Raw genomic sequence first — 18,098 nt, 5'->3', positions numbered from 1 at the left:
CGATTTTCAGAAACTGTTCGCTTTGTTTGGTTGTTGAGTGTATCACTGAGCGCATTCTTGTTTGACGTCACGGCGCACAGTGGGGAGCTGGGTCTAGACCAGCCATGACGTCAAAAGCAGAATGGACCCAGCTCCCCACTGTGCGCGGTTTTGGACCCAACTGGAAGTGAAATTTCACGATTTTATAGCTCGAAAATGTGGTGAAGAAAAGAGATTTCGAATTTCCATTTTCGATTCTCACATCAGCATCCCAAGAACTTTGTCATATACACTTTAAGTTGTATAAATTTTGTGTTACGAGAAACAATTTGTGTCAAACACAAATTCGGTTACCGTCAAGAGCCGAAACAACTCAGGTCAAATAACTTTTTATTATAGTGCAGTGCGCATACGGAGCAACACTGAACTATCAATTAAGAAATGTTATCGCTAAAAAAAAGCTTGCCCGAAACGTGTCCCAGGAAACATTTCAAATCATGCTGTGTTGCACTATGTTTTGCCTTTCATTCATTTTGTAATCCATGTTTTGCTTCTAGGAGCGAAAGGCCATCATGTAAGCTATTGCGTCACCAATAATGGATGTTTTAACCTCGTAAAATAAAGTCATCATAGAATTCCAACAGAATATGAATATTCCAATAACTTTGAATGGTACCCTGGTCATGGTACTGGTCTATCCCGGATTATTGAAACTGAGAATTCAGGTGTTTCGGTAAAATTTCCCAAAAGACATGACATACGTTTGCTCTTGTAGAATTTCGTCTTGACATATCAAATTGCATGTTTTATAAAATTCTGACTTATGGGTGAAGGATGCCACCCATAAGTCAAGTGTATAAAGGTTAGCGGTGCTAGGAATGAACATTTAAACGGAAAAACATCCCGATATACTTTTATTTTAATTTGCCATTTTGTTTAATCTAAATTTAACATAAGTTTCCATAAAATCCCACTTTTCCTTCAATGGCATATTTAAACCCTTTCTCAAATAACTAGTTCCATGTTCTCCTCCTTAAATTTCAGGCCTTTAGGTGAGTCTGAAAACAAAAGTAAAAAACAATTATGACAAAGCTACCGTAAAACTAAAATCTATGTTTGAAGGAAAGGTGTTATGATGGTAAGGAAGGTAAGGTGAGGTGAGGTGAGGTGAGGTGAGGTGAGGTGAGGTGAGGTGAGGTGAGGTGAGGTGAGGTGAGGTGAGGTGAGGTGAGGTGAGGTGAGGTGAGGTGAGGTGAGGTGAGGTGAGGTGAGGTGAGGTGAGGTGAGGTGAGGTGAGGTGAGGTGAGGTGAGGTGAGGTGAGGTGAGGTAAGGTGAGGTGAGGGGAGGGGAGGGGAGGTGAGGTGAGGTGAGGTGAGGTGAGGTGTGGTGAGGTGAGGTGAGGTGAGGGTAGGGGAGGTAAGGTAAGAGAGGTAAGGTAAGGTGAGGTGAGGGGAGGGGAGGTGAGGTGAGGTGAGGTGAGGTGAGGTGAGGTGAGGTGAGGTGAGGTGAGGTGAGGTGAGGTAAGGTAAGGTAAGGTAAGGTAAGGTAAGGTGAGGTGAGGTGAGGTAAGGTAAGGTAAGGTGAGGTGAGGTGAGGTAAGGTAAGGTAAGGTAAGGTAAGGTAAGGTAAGGTAAGGTAAGGTAAGGTAAGGTAAGAAAAGGTAAGGTAAGGTAAGGTAAGGTGAGGTGAGGTGAGGTGAGGTAAGGTAAGGTAAGGTAGGGTTCCATCTTTTACGTCTGTGTATATAACCTTAGTGCGCGATTTATGAAGTACGAGCTATTGCATGTGTGCGTAAAACACACATTGATATTAGCCGCCAGTTGCCAGCTTTTAACTTTTTACTTGTAGGTTTGGTATACAATCGACGGCTAAATAAAATTTTGAATTTAATATTTCGAGTCGACCCAAATAAGTATAAAATTCGGCACATGTAAAATGCGACGTTTAAACCGGGCCTAAAGCACTTCCACTAATAAGCATGTATTTTTGTTTAATGTCATATTGTACTAACCACTGTGGACAGCTCTCCTTGCGGACACAGTTGTAAGGTTCACAGCAGGGATCTTTAACCATACACATCTGAGGAGATTAAAACAAACATAGTTATAATTATATTACACCGATTGTTTAAAAAGAATGCATATTTTTATTGAAACAGAAAACTGAAAAGCAGTGTGTAGAAAATAATGGTTGTCTTGTAGGTCTTTCTCTTCGATAAATGTTATGGGTTAGAACAACACAGTTTGACAATTTTGCTTGAATATTATTGAAAGTAAATTACAAAAATTTAAATTATTTTTCTTTTTTCAAACAGAAAGCTGAAAAGCAGTGTGTAAAACAATATGGTTGTCTTGATGGTATTTCTTCTCGATAGAAATGGTATAAAAAAAGAACAACAAAGCAATTTTCTCTTGATTTTGCTTGAATATTATTGCAGTAAATTACAAAAAAAATTAAAATTATTTTATTATTTTTAATTTTTCACCACGCATATCTATTTTGGACCCAGTCCTACCGTTAAATAAATAATTTAGCGCTGAATAGAAGAAAAGAGTTCACAACAGTGTAATGATTATGATTTGTATTTTTTGTTTTTTCCTGACTAGTCAGCTTTGCTTTGATCTCTTTTTCTATTATTTATAGCGATGCTGCGCAAGCAGTTTCTTACACATGTGCAAACCCGAAATGTAGAAGCAAATATCGAACAACACGAGAAGACCGATACTTGGTGCAAATGGGACACCCCCGGGAAATTTTCACTGCTCGGCGTTGGGATTTTTTTTAATCGCATTGCCTGTGCAAGAAACGTCGCTCATGTAGCCAAACCTTTTTGCTTCGTGTAAACAAACCTCAGGAGTACCACAGTCGCATTCCTCTCCTTCCTCACGTATTCCATTGCCACAATAACTGTTATAGGACTTTAAAAAAAATCACTTGTGTTAATGTCAATTTAAAACGTGGAAAATGCAAACTTTTTTTGAATTGAAAATATCAGAGCTGAGATTAACTAGTACACTGACCAGGGTACAATTTTTTTTGTTACTGGAATTATATTGTAGAACAATAATGATCGTATTAATACTCAAGGCTTTTGTGTGAACAACAAATATTCAGGAAGATGTGTAGACGTTTGTCCGTATAAATGCAGTACACTATGTACAAGAATGCATTATATGGGTATTGGTACGGTTGCAACTAAAGATACCTTGTAAGTTGGCACATTGTACAAACACCAATCTTTGAGCCTTTTAAGCGACTTCATATTGCAGTCTGAAAATCCGGGAATCCTCTTTCTGTGGGGAATTACAATATTTTTAATCATTATATTAACCCAATCAGTATGTATTGTTTTTACTGAATGCAAAAGCAAATATGTGAATGCGTTATTGCTTTTCCATCCTTGAGTGCCAATGTTCATATCTAAAATCTATTTCACTGCCGTTTATGTAAACATTATGAAAAACGAATGTACCATGCTATAGCATGTTTAACCTATTGACTCTCGGAGATTTTTGAAAAAACGCATATTTTGGACGTTTTTCACATTTTCTCGTCATTTATGAGCTAATTAAGCTCCAAACTACTCAAAAAGTCACTTGCAACATGGAAGCATGCCTTTCTTCCCTCAATCATCCAAGGTTAGGTCATTATTGTTCAGGCATGCGCACAAATTAAAATTTTGAAAGTGCCCTACCACTCTAGGCTTTTCGTTTTTCATTTTTTTTTTTTCTTGCCTTTCCTTTTTCTCCTTTTCTTATATTTTTTGCTGCAGTTGTTGGCCTATAACTGGGCTTGCTTGCAGGTTAGGAATTTACGAGAAAGTGCCATTCAAACAGGAAATACTCGGCACTAAAGCGCCATTGGTGGCTGAGGCAAATTCTCCTACAAATTTTTCACTTAAATTTTTAAGCATTTTTGTGGGTATTTCAAGAACAATTGACCCAATCACTCTAATTGGGGCATTATCGGAAAGAGCTTTTCCTCCTGCAGAGTTTGAGTGTAAGTGGTGCCTTTTTTGCTCAAAGATAATGACGTCACAAGTGGAAGAAAGAGCAACGATAGTCAAGGCCGGGAGCCAATGGGTTAATAAATGTATGTTGATTTGCCTTAGTTTTTATTACGTACTTTGGTCCACCGGCGCCCATGATACACCCCCTTTCTGGAGTTAAGCACCTGCAAATCTCTGAAGATAATGAGGGAAAAGAAAATAGAGAAACGTCATGGGGAATACTGATAAAAAGACAGTATATAATATCGATCATACCGTTAAGAGAAACATTCAAAGAAAATGTGATGCGAGTGCTATAAAAAGCATGGGGTTTATATCAGCACGTGCATACCTGGTCGCTAACTGATCTTTTCCTAGTGAGGAGTCGTTTTCAGGAGAACACAATTTCTATATAGTCCCAATATGTAGACTGTGGAGATAAATGCTTTGTTACTGACTTACCGCCGTTCTTCCGTTTTTTACGGTCTTCCTGGAATCCAAAGTTGTGACCCATTTCATGAGCAAGGCCGATGTAAGGGCCCATCAATCCCGATTTCCACTGCGACAGAGAAACATCAGTCAACAAACCACAAATGAATCTTCTGCCAAATTACAGTCAACTTTCTCTAAAACGGACACCGTCGAGACCGGCTCCAACTGTCCGTTTTAGAGAGGTGTCCGTCTTATGGAGAGTTTAGTTACAGTAAAATGACTGAAAGGGACGGGACCAACTCCAGGTGCCCGTCTTAAAGAGGTGTCCGTCTTGTATAGACATGTCTTTATGTAATAATAAAAAAGGTATTGTCGAACGTAATGCACATCTTGTTTAGTTTTGTATTACGCTTAGTAATTGGTTAAAAAGAGAAAAAAAAAACGAACTCTAGCAACTCTCTCGAACAATCAAAAGAAAAAAAAAACAAAACCTATCCTGCCTTGCTTGTACACGTTTTCTTGCTCTTGGCGTCGGGTAAGGCTAAATTATATTGTGATTGCTTCATGGATAATTGTTTTTGTCATTTAATTAAGCAAGGGTGATAACGTTTGTTTTTGTTTGACGGATTTCACTGATTTTGAACCGTGGAAACGGTGCTTGCCAATGTGTCACTTTATTGCGCAAAACCCAATTAACGATTGCGTTTTCGCTGCCGTCAATCGTAATTAAGACGACAGCCAACGATCCTTGAAAAAGGAAACAACCGAAATTGATCGAAATCTACCAATCACAATCGAGAGACGTGACCTTTTGACCCGCTTGAAGTGAACTTCTGTTTGCCGAAAGGTCCGTAAGACGATTGACGGCAGCAAAAAGCGTAAACCGTTGGTTGATGTTTGAATTTCAGAGTTCGCATGTCGTTTGAAAACCACAATATATCAAAGAGCACCTTTACGTCTTTACAGGATCAACTAATTATGATCAACTGGTGATAAATGTCATAGTTTCCTTACAGTCAATCTATGCTGCCTAATTACTTACCCTAATAATACCACATGAGTAATACCAATTACACGTACTGGTGATATATGCCTTGCCTCTTGCACCTGGCCACCACTTTTGACTGAAACGAAAATAACATTATGAAAACTACATTCCTACCCACTGATGCTGCATCGTAAACTAAATTTCGAAGTACATTAGAGTGGTTTTGCTTGAGTGTCAAAAGTTATTTCCGTTTGCGTTGGTTTTGCATTACTACGCTAAGTGATTGGTTTAAAAATCTAACGCCACTTTCTCGGCCAATCAGAATTAAAACCAAAACCAATCGTGTCTCGATCGTGCACGTTTTCCCGCATTTCGTGCCAGTTAAGTTATTGTTGCTCGTTCTTGCACTGAGGGTATTGACTTATTTATTGATTCATTTGTTGATTTGTTTATTGATGGATTGATGGTTTGTTTGATTGATTGATTTATTGATTGATTGATTGATTGATTGTTTGATTGATTGATTCATTCATTCATTCATTCATTGGTTGATTGATTGATTGTTTTTTGTATTATCTAAGGAGGAAACGCACAAACAAGATAGTCGCAATCATGCATTTCCGCGTGATTTTTGTCGTGGCTACCGGGCTATTTTCTCAGGAAACTCTATAAATTCGAGTATCATTTATTTGGGTAGAGCACATCACCAAAGAGTCTACAATCCGATGCAAGAAGGCGGGCTCACAGTTGTTACTTAGTTTGCCTGCACTGTTAATTTCGACTCCTTACCATTCAGCGTCAATTTTCCCTCCGCCTTCCCCGCTGCAGCCAAATATCTTCTAAGTTGATTTTACATGTAGCGTTTATTTTTTTTATTTTTTTGCGTCCCACCTTTCTTAAAGATATCGTCAAATACTTATAATGCTTTGGTGGAATATATTAGACAAATTTACAACAGAACAGCCCACAACCCCACCCGCGGAGTATAATGGAATAAAAAAAAATGAGTTTTTCTTACTTACCTTAGTAAGTGCGCGTTGTCGTGAGGAAATTGTTTCCTCAAATGCTTTATTCGATATCTGTTAAACCGTGACAATTCAGCTTGTCCTGTGCGCTCGTAAGGATCACCATTTGTCCATATTTCCAATGCCTTCAAGACTACTCTGATATTAATCCGCTGATAAATCTTCAAGGAAAAAAATAAGCAAAAACGAAAAAAGATAGAATTGCTTATCGTTTTTAGGGAATTGTTTGGCATCACTTTATCGGAGAAAGTAATAATATGTTTCCGAGCTTAAATTGTTTGTTAGTCGTTAATTTCAACATAGTGCCGCCCGACTACAGGAAAACTGAAAATGTGAAAGAACACGATTGATCATTAGTAGCTACATGTACTCAATCGGCCGTGTTCTATTTAAAATCCTCCATTCTGATTGGTCCTTGCAATTTTTTCAATTTAACAGTTAGACTACTTGTCCTCGTTTTCTGTGAGCGATAGTCAACGAGGTGCATGCTCATAGAAAACAAGGGCCAGTAGTCTAGTTGTTTGGTTGGGAACTCTACATTAAAGGATTGCAGTGCAAAAATTACCATTTTATACATTTTTTAATCCAAATCTGAAGAAAGATTGTGATTTAAAGGCCTATATAACCTAAAAATGGTTATGAGAAAAAAGGAAAGTCGATGAGAGAAAGGGAAAGTCGTATTATTTGGTACAATAATAATTACTTAATGGTACTAAAATTACTTACCGCATCAACAGCATTCGCTACGGTAATAACTCGGTCTTCGACGACTTTTTTGTTCTTGTTATATTTCAAGTACTTATAAATAAAAGAGAAATATTCTATCATATAACAAAATAATTGTAACCCAGACAGTCTCCCGTCTAATAAAAAAAGTCTTCTTTCCTAATATCCAAAGTATTTTGCAAAATGCCCCTGAATGTACAAATAAATTGGATAAAAGGATTGTACAGAGCAAAAAAAAGAGCATTGTGGGGAAAGAAGTACAGAATTTCAAGGGTGGAAAAAAACACTTAAATTGGTGAAAGAAAAAGAAATCAGTAAAGATTCAACATTTCAAATGGAGATTTTCGTTCCTTGATATCATTTAACAAAATCAAATTTGATGAACCGTAATCCACCTCAGTAGTAGATAATGTTGTTTTTAATCCTAGTTCATGCCTTACTCCATACTAATGAGTGCCTTCCTCCATACTAATGAAGGGGTTCCCGCTGCATATTAATAAGTGTCTTCCTCCATACTAATGAGTGCCTTCCTCCATACTAATGAGTGCCTTCCTCCATACTAATGAAGTGTCTAGTCGCTTCTTTTCATATGATTATAAACTGTCTTCCAAGATTTGTCTTGCAATGGGCTTGCTCTGATAGAGAATTTCATAAGAAGCTCCGTTTTTTTTAGATTACTTAAGATATATTTCCTTTAGCCTACTAGAGATTTTGAAGCTCAAATAGATCGAATAGTTATTCACGATCAAGCAGACAGAGGCTTAACCATGCATTGTTCTCATACAAAGCCGGCGAACGCGCTTGAGTGACCACGGATATAAACATAAGGATTTTAGCGGAATCGAATCGCTTATTATGTACAGAACGAGTCGCGTGAAGAAATATTAACACTAATTGGTTGCACACACGGATTGAAAAAAAAAATATTTCAGTAGTTCAATTTAACGAATTACAATGATTTTCAATGATTTTAAAAGCGTTTTGAGCGGCGCGAACTTTAGACACTAAACACACAAATTGTAAATCAAGCAAAACTTTATTTACTTCGGTCGTTCGACACAACGTATTACAACGATGAAATTTAATAATCGTCTTCATGTCCCTTGGAATATTTGTATGGTGAGGTTCTGTGTAAACGCCGTGATTGTCTAGAAGGCCTCTTCGGTTTATCATCCAAATAATTTACTAACCGAATTTGCGGGCGTTTACGCTTTTTAGGCGGGGACATTTCCACTGTGGGTGGAGGGGTCAAGATCGATGGAGGAGGGGAGGGGGGTAAGGGAGTGGAGGTTGCCATGGAAGTAATTACTTGTGGGTCTGGTGCTTGAACTGGAGTGGCTGGTACTGTCGCCAGTTCTGGACTCGGAGTTGGTACTGTTGGTAAATTCTCTGTGGTAGATATTTGTTTCTTCTCTTGGGGTTCGGCCCACTTTGTTGCCTCAGGTATAGAATTAAGCTGGTGTTTGTATGTCAGAAACCTGTTTTGTAGCTGCATATACTGCCTAGCTTTTTCGTCTTCTCCAAGGTCGTTACGGGATAGAAGGCCATCCATATTATTCCGCAAGCGTTGCATCTCCGGAATTACTGGGGCAGCTATCAGGTTTTGCTGCTTGAGATATTGCAGGAGTTCTTTAGAAATGCTGCCTTCTACTTCCCCGTTATCGAATCGTTCTTCACCGGGTAATACATTTGTTCGCAATCTGCAACTGTTTTGAGTGGTTGGCTTAACGTCAATAAACAGATAACCAAACGGTCTCCGCACCGCTTCTTCGTACCGTTTTATAAACCAAGCAGTTTCCCCAGGATACATTTGTTTCGCTAGGGTTAAAATCTGTAGCTTGTCGCGTGGATTCTTGAAAAGGACCAAGTAATGGCTGTTTAAGCTGATGCTTCTGTTACCTTTGCCTTGATGGAACAGGTTTTGCACAAGGTAAATGACACTCAAGTTCCGATGATGCGATCCTTTAGTAAACAGGTTCACGATCCGATTATCACTCCCAGCTTCAATCATTTGGTCATCAATGACAATCAAGTTTCGTATATTAACATCAAAGAAGGAATCTTGTTCAAGAGTTGAGGGTATACCCTTGATAAATTCAATTCCTGGTATCGTCAATAATAACTCGCGATAGGTAGGTTGCCATTGAGAATAACACCAAACAATTCTCTCCGGAGGTGGGTGGATTGTCTTGTGAGCCTGTTGCAATAAAGATTTGACCCACATCGTCTTTCCCGAACCAGTCATTCCCGCCACCATACAGGTAAACGGATGCCCCAAGTGAAACCGCTGACACTTTTCTGGAGAAACCGACAAAGCTTGAAACGGACGGACACCGGAAGTGCTATGTTTACTGCTCATGTGTCTTTGCATGCTATCTTTCCTAGAAAAGTTCTTTTGACAAATAGGACAGGGCCAATTCATGTCAACTGAACGAAAGGTTTACACGAACTGACAAAATGTGTAATGTTTCACAATTATATAAACCGTTATTCTATTGTTTAACTCCACCACCACCACCACCACAATTCTATTGTTTAACTCCACCACCACCACCACCACCACCCCCACCACCACAATTCTATTGTTTAACTCCACCACCACCACAATTCTATTGTTTAACTCCACCACCACCACAATTCTATTGTTTAACTCCACCACCACCACCACCACCACAATCTATTGTTCAACTCCACCACCACCACCACCACAATTCTATTGTTTAACTCCACCACCACCACAATCTATTGTTCAACTCCACCACCACCACCACCACAATTCTATTGTTTAACTCCACCGCCACCACCACCACCACCACAATTCTATTGTTTAACTCCACCACCACCACCACCACCACCACAATCTATTGTTCAACTCCACCACCACCACCACCACAATTCTATTGTTTAACTCCACCACCACCACAATTCTATTGTTTAACTCCACCACCACTGCCACCACCACCAATAAAAGGATGTATCTTACTAACATTAGTTCATTCTATGATTATGTTTCGTGTAGTAAAGAACAATCAAGGTTTCCTTCGACTCTTAGCCGACTGTCCTTCTTATCAGCGTCACTTTCTTCTAAAGACGGCCTCGCCACAACAGATGCACGCATTAGTGCAACTTATTTATAACGTTTTCACGGAAAACATACCGATCCCTGAAGAAGATAGGCGTAAATTGATGCCATATAAGGATGCTTTAGTCAACCTCGCTGAACCCAATGTTCCCTTTAAGACAAAGAAGCAAATTCTTGTACAAGAGGGTGGAGGCTTTATTCAAGAATTGCTGACCCCCATTATAAGTAGTTTGGGGCTTCTTATGTTATAAAAGCAAAGCCGCATCCTAAAAATTGATCATTTGTATCTTGCTTTTAACAAGTGCTTATCGATATGAAGAGAAAGGTAGACTGGGATGATGAAGAGGAGGAAAGTGGAAAAGAAGACAATATATCCTCTGATGACGAGAGTGACAGCGAAGAACCCCGTATAAAAGATGTCTTAAACAATCTCTCCAAAGCCGTTTCAAGAAAATATGCTTCTGAACTGCTGCATAGTATGGCCACCTCCAAAGATATCTTGTTTTGGACTCCCCGCGGACAATTACTCCGAAATCAACGTATAATACCAGTAACAAACATATCAGAGCTGGTTGAGTATGTTCTACTTCCTCATAACGATGATGTAGCCAAACCCCGTGCACTCAATACCTTCCTGGAGGGACTGGCAGAGCTTGGGGTTAATAAGCGTTTGATAAAGAATAAGAAAATTCTAAGCGATATATTACAAAAAGAACAAGCCTATCGCGATAAAGAGGAAGAGGTTGACGACGGTAACTCGACTGACAGTAACGAAGAGGAGGAAACAGCTTCTGAGGATGGTATTGGAGCTGAGGAATCTCAAGAGAGCGACAGCGACAGCGATGAAGAAACTGAGAATAGCGATTCTGATAGTTCAGCTTTAATTCACGCAAAGGTTCATAATCCATGTCAACACTGCGAAGGTCCGAATGTATATGATACTGCGGTCATGAAATGTCCTATGTGTTTTTGGGAAGATAACTGTAAAATTTGTCCTATATGCGAGCACGAGATTCCGCTAGACCGAAAGCACGGAAAACACAGTTTGCGTCGATGTTATGATTGTGGAGCAATCATACACAAGAACGAAGAGACTTCTAAAATTACATACTATCCCCCTAGAAATGACGAGGACGAAGACGATTCTTAAATTTCATCGTTGTAATGTGATTAAAATAAAGTTTTGCTTGATTTACAATTTGATTGTAATTCGTTAAATTGAACTACTGAAATAAAAGTTTTTTTTACTTACAATCCGTGTGTGCAACCAATTAGTTTTAATTTTTCTTCACGCGACTCGTTCTGTACATAATAAGCGATTCGATTCCGCTAAAATCCTTATGTTTATATCCGTGGTCACTCAAGCGCGTTCGCCGGCTTTGTATGAGAACAATGCATGGTTAAGCCTCTGTCTGCTTGATCGTGAATAACTATTCGATCTATTTGAGCTTCAAAATCTCTAGTAGGCTAAAGGAAATATATCTTAAGTAATCTAAAAAAAAACGGAGCTTCTTATAAAATTCTCTATCAGAGCAAGCCCATTGCAAGACAAATCTCGGAAGACAGTTTATAATCATATGAAAAGAAGCGACTAGACACTTCATTAGTATGGAGGAAGGCACTCATTAGTATGGAGGAAGGCACTCATTAGTATGGAGGAAGACACTTATTAATATGCAGCGGGAACCCCTTCATTAGTATGGAGGAAGGCACTCATTAGTATGGAGTAAGGCATGAACTAGGATTAAAAACAACATTATCTACTACTGAGGTGGATTACGGTTCATCAAATTTGATTTTGTTAAATGATATCAAGGAACGAAAATCTCCATTTGAAATGTTGAATCTTTACTGATTTCTTTTTCTTTCACCAATTTAAGTGTTTTTTTTCCTTTTAATTTCATGATAACAAAGCAAGTTCATAGCCAGCTACCAGCAATACTTATACAACCACGATATATCAGCTGGAACGCTGTCCCTTTTAACAACAGTTCATATTATACACTAACAAAGAGTTCTCCAATTAAAAGTCTTTTTTGGCAAAAGATAGCCCAATATTTGTCACTATAAATTAAAGGATTTTTCGCATAGGCTTAGCAAATCTAAGTTCTTAATAGAGTTGGCGAAGAAATGGTCAGAATTTCGGCCTAAATTCACCACGGCCTCGCCAGACGTGTCGTTGACTATCGATAACGCGGTTGTATCAACAAAATTGTCAAAAACAAAGCTGTTTTGTGTAACAGTAAATTCAGGACACTTACGCTGTGCAGAACATAGGAAATGATCATAATGATTCGTTTTACATAAAATAATTATTCATTCGTTTATTGCTAGACTTGAACTAACTGGTACGACATTTCTTCCATAAAAAGTTTGGATGAAGCCTACTGTATAAAATGTACCACTATAATATCGCTGATTTAAATGGCTGTCACTTTCATGTTGGTAAAGCGTTTCATTGCTTACCATTTTATAATCCGCCACCAGCAACAGCTCGTTATACCGTGTCTTGTTTGTTGTCAAATATGGCTTGTAAACGTCGTCGACATTCGATATGTTAGGTCGTATCTGAGAAAAGAAAAGGATGTCAATTAAAATTGGTTATAATACCTTCAGATATCTTGTCTACAATTTACGTACATAAACCTATTTTGGATAATTAGTTCTCCCATTAAACAAATTAAACAGCGGTCATACAAATTGACATCATTCTCTTTGATAGTGTTTTTGTTGCACATGTTTACACGTGTTAGTTATCACATTCGTGTCGCCAACATAAAAACAATACATATAACTCAAAGGCCTACCCCAGAGCGTTTCCCGAAAACTTCTTCTGAAGGATGAAAATCCATTTTTGTTTCTTTGTTTCCTAAAGAAATAACGGGATAAGGAAGGATTTTTTTTATTAATTAAGTGTCAAATAACGTATGACGTAAGGTCGGTTAATTTTCACTTTTCACGTTAGAAAATGATTTTCGATGCGGCCAAAAAGTAGCATTTTTGTCTTAAATTGGATTTTTATTGAGTGAGAGATTCAGCGTCCGGCTACACTATCTAGTATATAGCCATGGCGTCTTTCAGTTACACGAGATAAAAGCGTACGGAAAAAGAAGAAATGCATGTACGCTTGGGGTTTGTTGAGTGCTCTTGTAGTTTTTGTAATTATTTACATATCTAGCTTACCGTAAATATAATTGAAGTCGTCTTCTTTTGTTTGAAAAATCCTGTGAGCTCCATGATTCTGCAAATGACACTTTTTTAAGCCAAATTAATTTAAGACAAATAACAATAACATAAACAAAACGATAAGGGAATACAGTAAATTGTGAGTGCTGATTGCTCCCGACGAGAGTGAACTGGGCAAGTAATTAAAAGGTTAATTGTCTTAAGGTATCAGATGATTTTTTCATGAAAATATTATTTTTTGGCATAAAATGAAAGTTCATACGAATCTGCGACATAATCTATAGTCAAAAATATTTTTCTCGCGTTTTGTATTGCTTTATCTTCGCAAAAATATAGAACTGCATTGTTATTCATTTGTCATCAAGGTAATTGATGTATGTCATCATCAATCAGTAAACACTATGAGCGTAGACATTAAAAATGTCTTAAGTAGGAAAAAGGAAGACCGTAAAGAAGAAGAAGACCGTAAAAGAGCCAGGGTTGGCGGGCAGTGATAGTTTATTGCTGAATATTGAAGATTACCTTAAAATCATTAAATAACTTTGGATATACACCCAAATGCAATAAAGTTGTCATAGAAAAGAAAGAAAAAGGAACAAGTCAAATAGGAATTACATGCAAGAAACTTATCAATATATCTTGTTACAGCAAAAAACGCAGACTTAATTAAAGTGTGCAAGCAAAAAACTCGTTAGTTTTCTGTTAATGCTACTAGCTATGAAACTACGCTAATTAATTCTTATTTAACTTTTTTTCTATTTTTTTCTTTTTTCTTTGTCAACGTTTCTCAATTAGGTGTATGATAAATGAACACTTGTTAAACTAATATATATCATTCGGCTCTAATCCTCGATAAGAAACGCATATTTGATGCGGCAGGCAGACAGTCCAAACAGCAGAACATAAAAACCCTGATTTCTGCAGAGTGATTTAAGACCTTAAGATTTACGAAGTATTAAACTATTGTTAGACTAACGAATAATGTGTGGAAATGACTCATCTAAGATCCTACAAACAGAAGGTAAAAAAAAAAAAAAAAGAATCAAAACCGAAGTGAAAGAATTCGTCTCTCATAGCAAAACATACTTAAAAGTCTTGTTTATGGTGCGAGCGAAACGTGATTAATTGACCATAAGTATATTCACCGTATTGCGGTCTTCAAGGTAAGAATCATCAATCATTCCACCCAGGAAGGAATAAAAATACCGGAGTGTTCGCTTCATGCAACGCAAATCGAGATAGCTCCGGCTTGATGGGCAACTAGGCTCAAACTTTACTTATACATGTAAACGTACGGCAACATTATCAGTTTATAAGCGCTCTTGTTTCTTGGCCATTTCAATTTCAGGTCTTAGCCAGTGGACGATGTGACTTACAGTGTAAAATAAAAGAAACATTGTTAATACGGGACTTAAAACCCACCCTCAATGACAACGTTGGCAGTGAAAGCTGTGGCTTTATTAGCTATCACCTATTGTTATCACTGTTGTTTATTATTGTTTAGCTCGTTACCAGTACCTCGCTTTGTATTTTTAAGTTTTAAAATCTTTCGCTTTTTGTAACCGTCACTCCTGAAGATGCGTGCTGTAGCATGCGAGACGTCAAGTAAATTTTAGATTCTTTTTTCAGACCATGCGTAGTCCATGTGTTATGTTTGTTGCCGCTGTTTTATTTCTGGTGAAATTATCAGATTACACATCATTTTATTTTAATCTGACCCAGCGTTAAATTGTTACCCAATGCTGTCATACATCATTATATGATTATAAAAATTGGGGCATTCTGATTGGTCGCGAAAATCGGTATTTGCGGCTATAATCACCCCGCGAGAGGTGATTTTAGCATTTGAAAGCTTGGTTACTAAGCCATAGCACCTTTGACATCCAGGCAAGTAAACATAAAAATATATGCTAAATTAAATTTTCCTTCATGTAAAAGAAATCACTCCTAGTCATGGATTTTTAAGACATTGGATGTTTTGCAAATTGAGTACAGAGGCTCTTTGATCCAAAATGGTTTTCAAAACATTAGAATTGAAGTAAACATTGTGGTTTTGGAGATCGCAAGCGGCCAGTCAGATCGATTGAGCAAACATTATTCAATTCTCTTCTGACCAGAGCTACTTATTTCGAGAAGATTCGCTTATTTACTTAGAAGTCAATTAAAAAAGGTACCATACATCTATCTTTCTCGTAGTATTTGTTTTTGAACTGGTTTACATTGTATGCAAGCGAGCACTTGTGTTTGTTTGTTCGCTTTTTCTTGTTTTCTATCTTTATTTTAGCAGTTCGTGATATTCACCTCTGAAAATTAAACTAAAACAATTATTCACCTCAGGCACCATGATTATGGTTGAATAATCCCCAAGACGACGTCGAGGGATTATTCAACAATAACCATATCACATCGCCTTCGGCGGATAAGTTTTAATTGCAAAATCACGGGCTCACAATTATAGCGCATTGTTCATGCGTAAACGTCTATCGTGACACAGAAAAAAATTCGTGGGCGGTAACCCTTATTATGAATTACTTTTTTTTTCATAAAGGGGGTTTTTACGGAAGGGTGTTTTTACTGAAGTGTATCAAATTGTAGACGAATTATGTATGAAGCTTAGCGCGGTACGCAATAAAAATGGAAAATGCAAAATATTCAGATGAACTTTTATTTATTGTTGATAGCAGGAGGGCATTTTGCGGACGCATGCGTGCAACCGCTGTACAAAGCCCGCGTGATCTTGGGAATAAAAATGGCGCGGAAGATTCAAACTTTGTTTTTTGTACTGTTTATCGTCACATAATTTAATATAGACGTAAATTTCGCTAAGAAAAAGTGTTTTGTGTGTGGCAAGGCTCTTATAAAGCAGATTTTCTGGCCTGCTTCGGGATCGTTGTTGAAAATAATGGGAAAATATGTGGGACAGGTAGGAAAGCCTTCACCGACAAAAATCGAACAGGCCGTAAAAAGAAGAAAACATTTATTCGTGTGCTGGAGTGTGATATATTAGGATCAAAACTTCACATCAAATCAATTGCTGTAATACAAGCAGAGTGCGAGCAATATTATAGCTTGACGAGAGATTTTTTGCCTAAAGGGACGGCCACCAAAGAAAAGGGTTTTCCCCGAGGGGAAAGACATGTTTGGGTGTTTTGCACATGATAATGCAGCTCACTGATGACTCTAAAACAAGGCCAACTTGCCCTCGACTGGCAAACAGGGTTTCCTGGAACAAGAACTGCAGTTCTTTAAATCACATTTAGGCGACACAGATGTAAAACAGTCGTTATAACAGAACGAACATCAATCTTAAAGAAATAAACGTTGAATGAAAAATTGAAAATAACATTGTTTATAGTTAAAAATTATTTCTTAAGACATTTTATGCAGCAGTTACTAGAACGTTTCTGAAAAATATATATATCGCTTGTTCGTTTCATGCTATTTTTTGACTGGTGATCAAGGCTAGATTTTGATAAAGGAGCCAAAAATGTACTAATTAACATAGTAAAATGTAAGCAAATAGTCTACCAGCAAAGAATTACCATAACACTTTAAAATTAAGACCGATCTCAGTAATTCTTTTCTTGTTCAACGGAATAATTGTGGTACATCGAAATGTGAAGTTATTTTGACCAATGCTTAAGTTTAAGAAAATAATCACAAACGATAGTTTCTCTGTTAGAATAAACCAGCGAGAACGTACGTTAAAGAAAGCTAAAAATTACAACAATAGACCATTTTTTAACGCTACCTTCGCAGCATTAGACGATAGTTCAAGTACTTTATGCTCCATATATCATCGGTAGACGCTGGAGATCAAGGTTAGATTTTGAGATTTTTGCATCGTGAGAACGATGAAATTGCAGTTTTATGAAAAATCTGAACAAAATCATGACCACTCGCTCAAACCCGGGATACCTGATTATAACATCGTATAGTTAAAACTGCTGTTTTATATTTTAGTACTAAGTAGCCGTAGCGCTTTGTCCGTTTAGATCTCCCAGCTGTTAAAAACATGGGCAAGGTATTACGGTTCTCGACATTCGGTCGCCATTTTGTCCACGCGCAATGTTTAATACACATAGCCAAAGTCGATCAGATAAACGGCACGCCGACACCAAAGTATGCTTGTTGTTGTCAGAAAATAAACCAAGGACTCTTAGTATCGTATACAGCAAATAAAACTTAAAACACCTTTTATTTTGAGCTGAAAATTAGGCCATAAATTGTGAAAAATATGTAAACAATCGATAGCAGAACTTCTCTGTAGTGCGCACTAGCCCATATCGACGCATGCGCACGCAAAATGCCCTCCTGCTATTGTTGATAATTATCATCTAAGTATGACGCAAGTCCCCATGAAATCCCACTTTTTAACTTCAGTAACGTATTGAACCCTTTCCCAAATAACGAATTCCACGCTTTCTTCTATGAAAGTCATGCAGCTGTCGGTGGATCTGAAAACAAAAGAAAAATTGTGACTATTGAAACGTCTAGTTATATATTGGTAGATATGCTATCTGCTCAAAAGCCTTTTTTTAAAGGTGTTCTGATGTGTCGCTATTTATTTCACAAGTGACTGTCATCATTTGTTTTATTGAAGATTATCTACTTCTGGTTAGGTTGTTTTTGTATTTCTATTTTGTGGCAAATCTAAACAGTTTAATATGTTCTGTAAAGCCTGTAAAGCG

General features: G+C 37.7%; 2 protein-coding genes across 3 annotated transcripts in view; both read right to left on the bottom strand.

Moving 5' to 3' along the window:
- Nucleotides 1–901: 901 nt before the first annotated feature.
- LOC144639384 (zinc metalloproteinase-disintegrin-like 4a) lies at nt 902–13,456 on the bottom strand. The gene is made up of 12 exons (XM_078498697.1): nt 13,405–13,456; nt 13,029–13,090; nt 12,688–12,789; nt 7,140–7,211; nt 6,411–6,574; nt 5,443–5,524; nt 4,431–4,527; nt 4,106–4,163; nt 3,186–3,273; nt 2,830–2,898; nt 1,992–2,059; nt 902–1,037 (listed from the first exon to the last, which is right to left on the bottom strand). Coding segments are annotated over exons 2-12 (846 nt in total). The 5' UTR covers nt 13,074–13,090; nt 13,405–13,456; the 3' UTR covers nt 902–1,036.
- A 4,271-nt stretch (nt 13,457–17,727) lies between these two features.
- Nucleotides 17,728–18,098, bottom strand: part of LOC144637459 (uncharacterized) — a 52,021-nt gene continuing 51,650 nt past the window's right edge. For both annotated transcript variants that reach the window (XM_078496517.1, XM_078496518.1), the window contains exon 45: nt 17,728–17,864. In XM_078496517.1, the coding sequence (XP_078352643.1) occupies nt 17,845–17,864 (20 nt within the window). In that variant the 3' untranslated portion in view covers nt 17,728–17,844. The remainder of the gene's footprint in view (nt 17,865–18,098) is intronic.

This window comes from Oculina patagonica, chromosome 14, assembly GCF_052425735.1.
Source record: "Oculina patagonica isolate OP01 chromosome 14, crgOcupat, whole genome shotgun sequence".
Taxonomy (NCBI): Eukaryota; Metazoa; Cnidaria; class Anthozoa; order Scleractinia; family Oculinidae; genus Oculina; species Oculina patagonica.
This window is presented reverse-complemented; position numbering and strand designations above follow the sequence as displayed.

Bases quoted from the DNA above. Each gene is read 5' to 3' on its own strand.
- LOC144639384 (XM_078498697.1), bottom strand. From the start codon at position 13,073: ATGGATTTTCATCCTTCAGAAGAAGTTTTCGGGAAACGCTCTGGG. The intron at 5,525-6,410 runs GTAAGTAAGAAA...TTTTCGTTTCAG, and splicing joins GACAACGCGCACTTACTAAG to TCAAAAGTGGTGGCCAGGTG. The intron at 2,899-3,185 runs GTATCTTTAGTT...TTTTTTTTAAAG, and splicing joins ACAATGTGCCAACTTACAAG to TCCTATAACAGTTATTGTGG.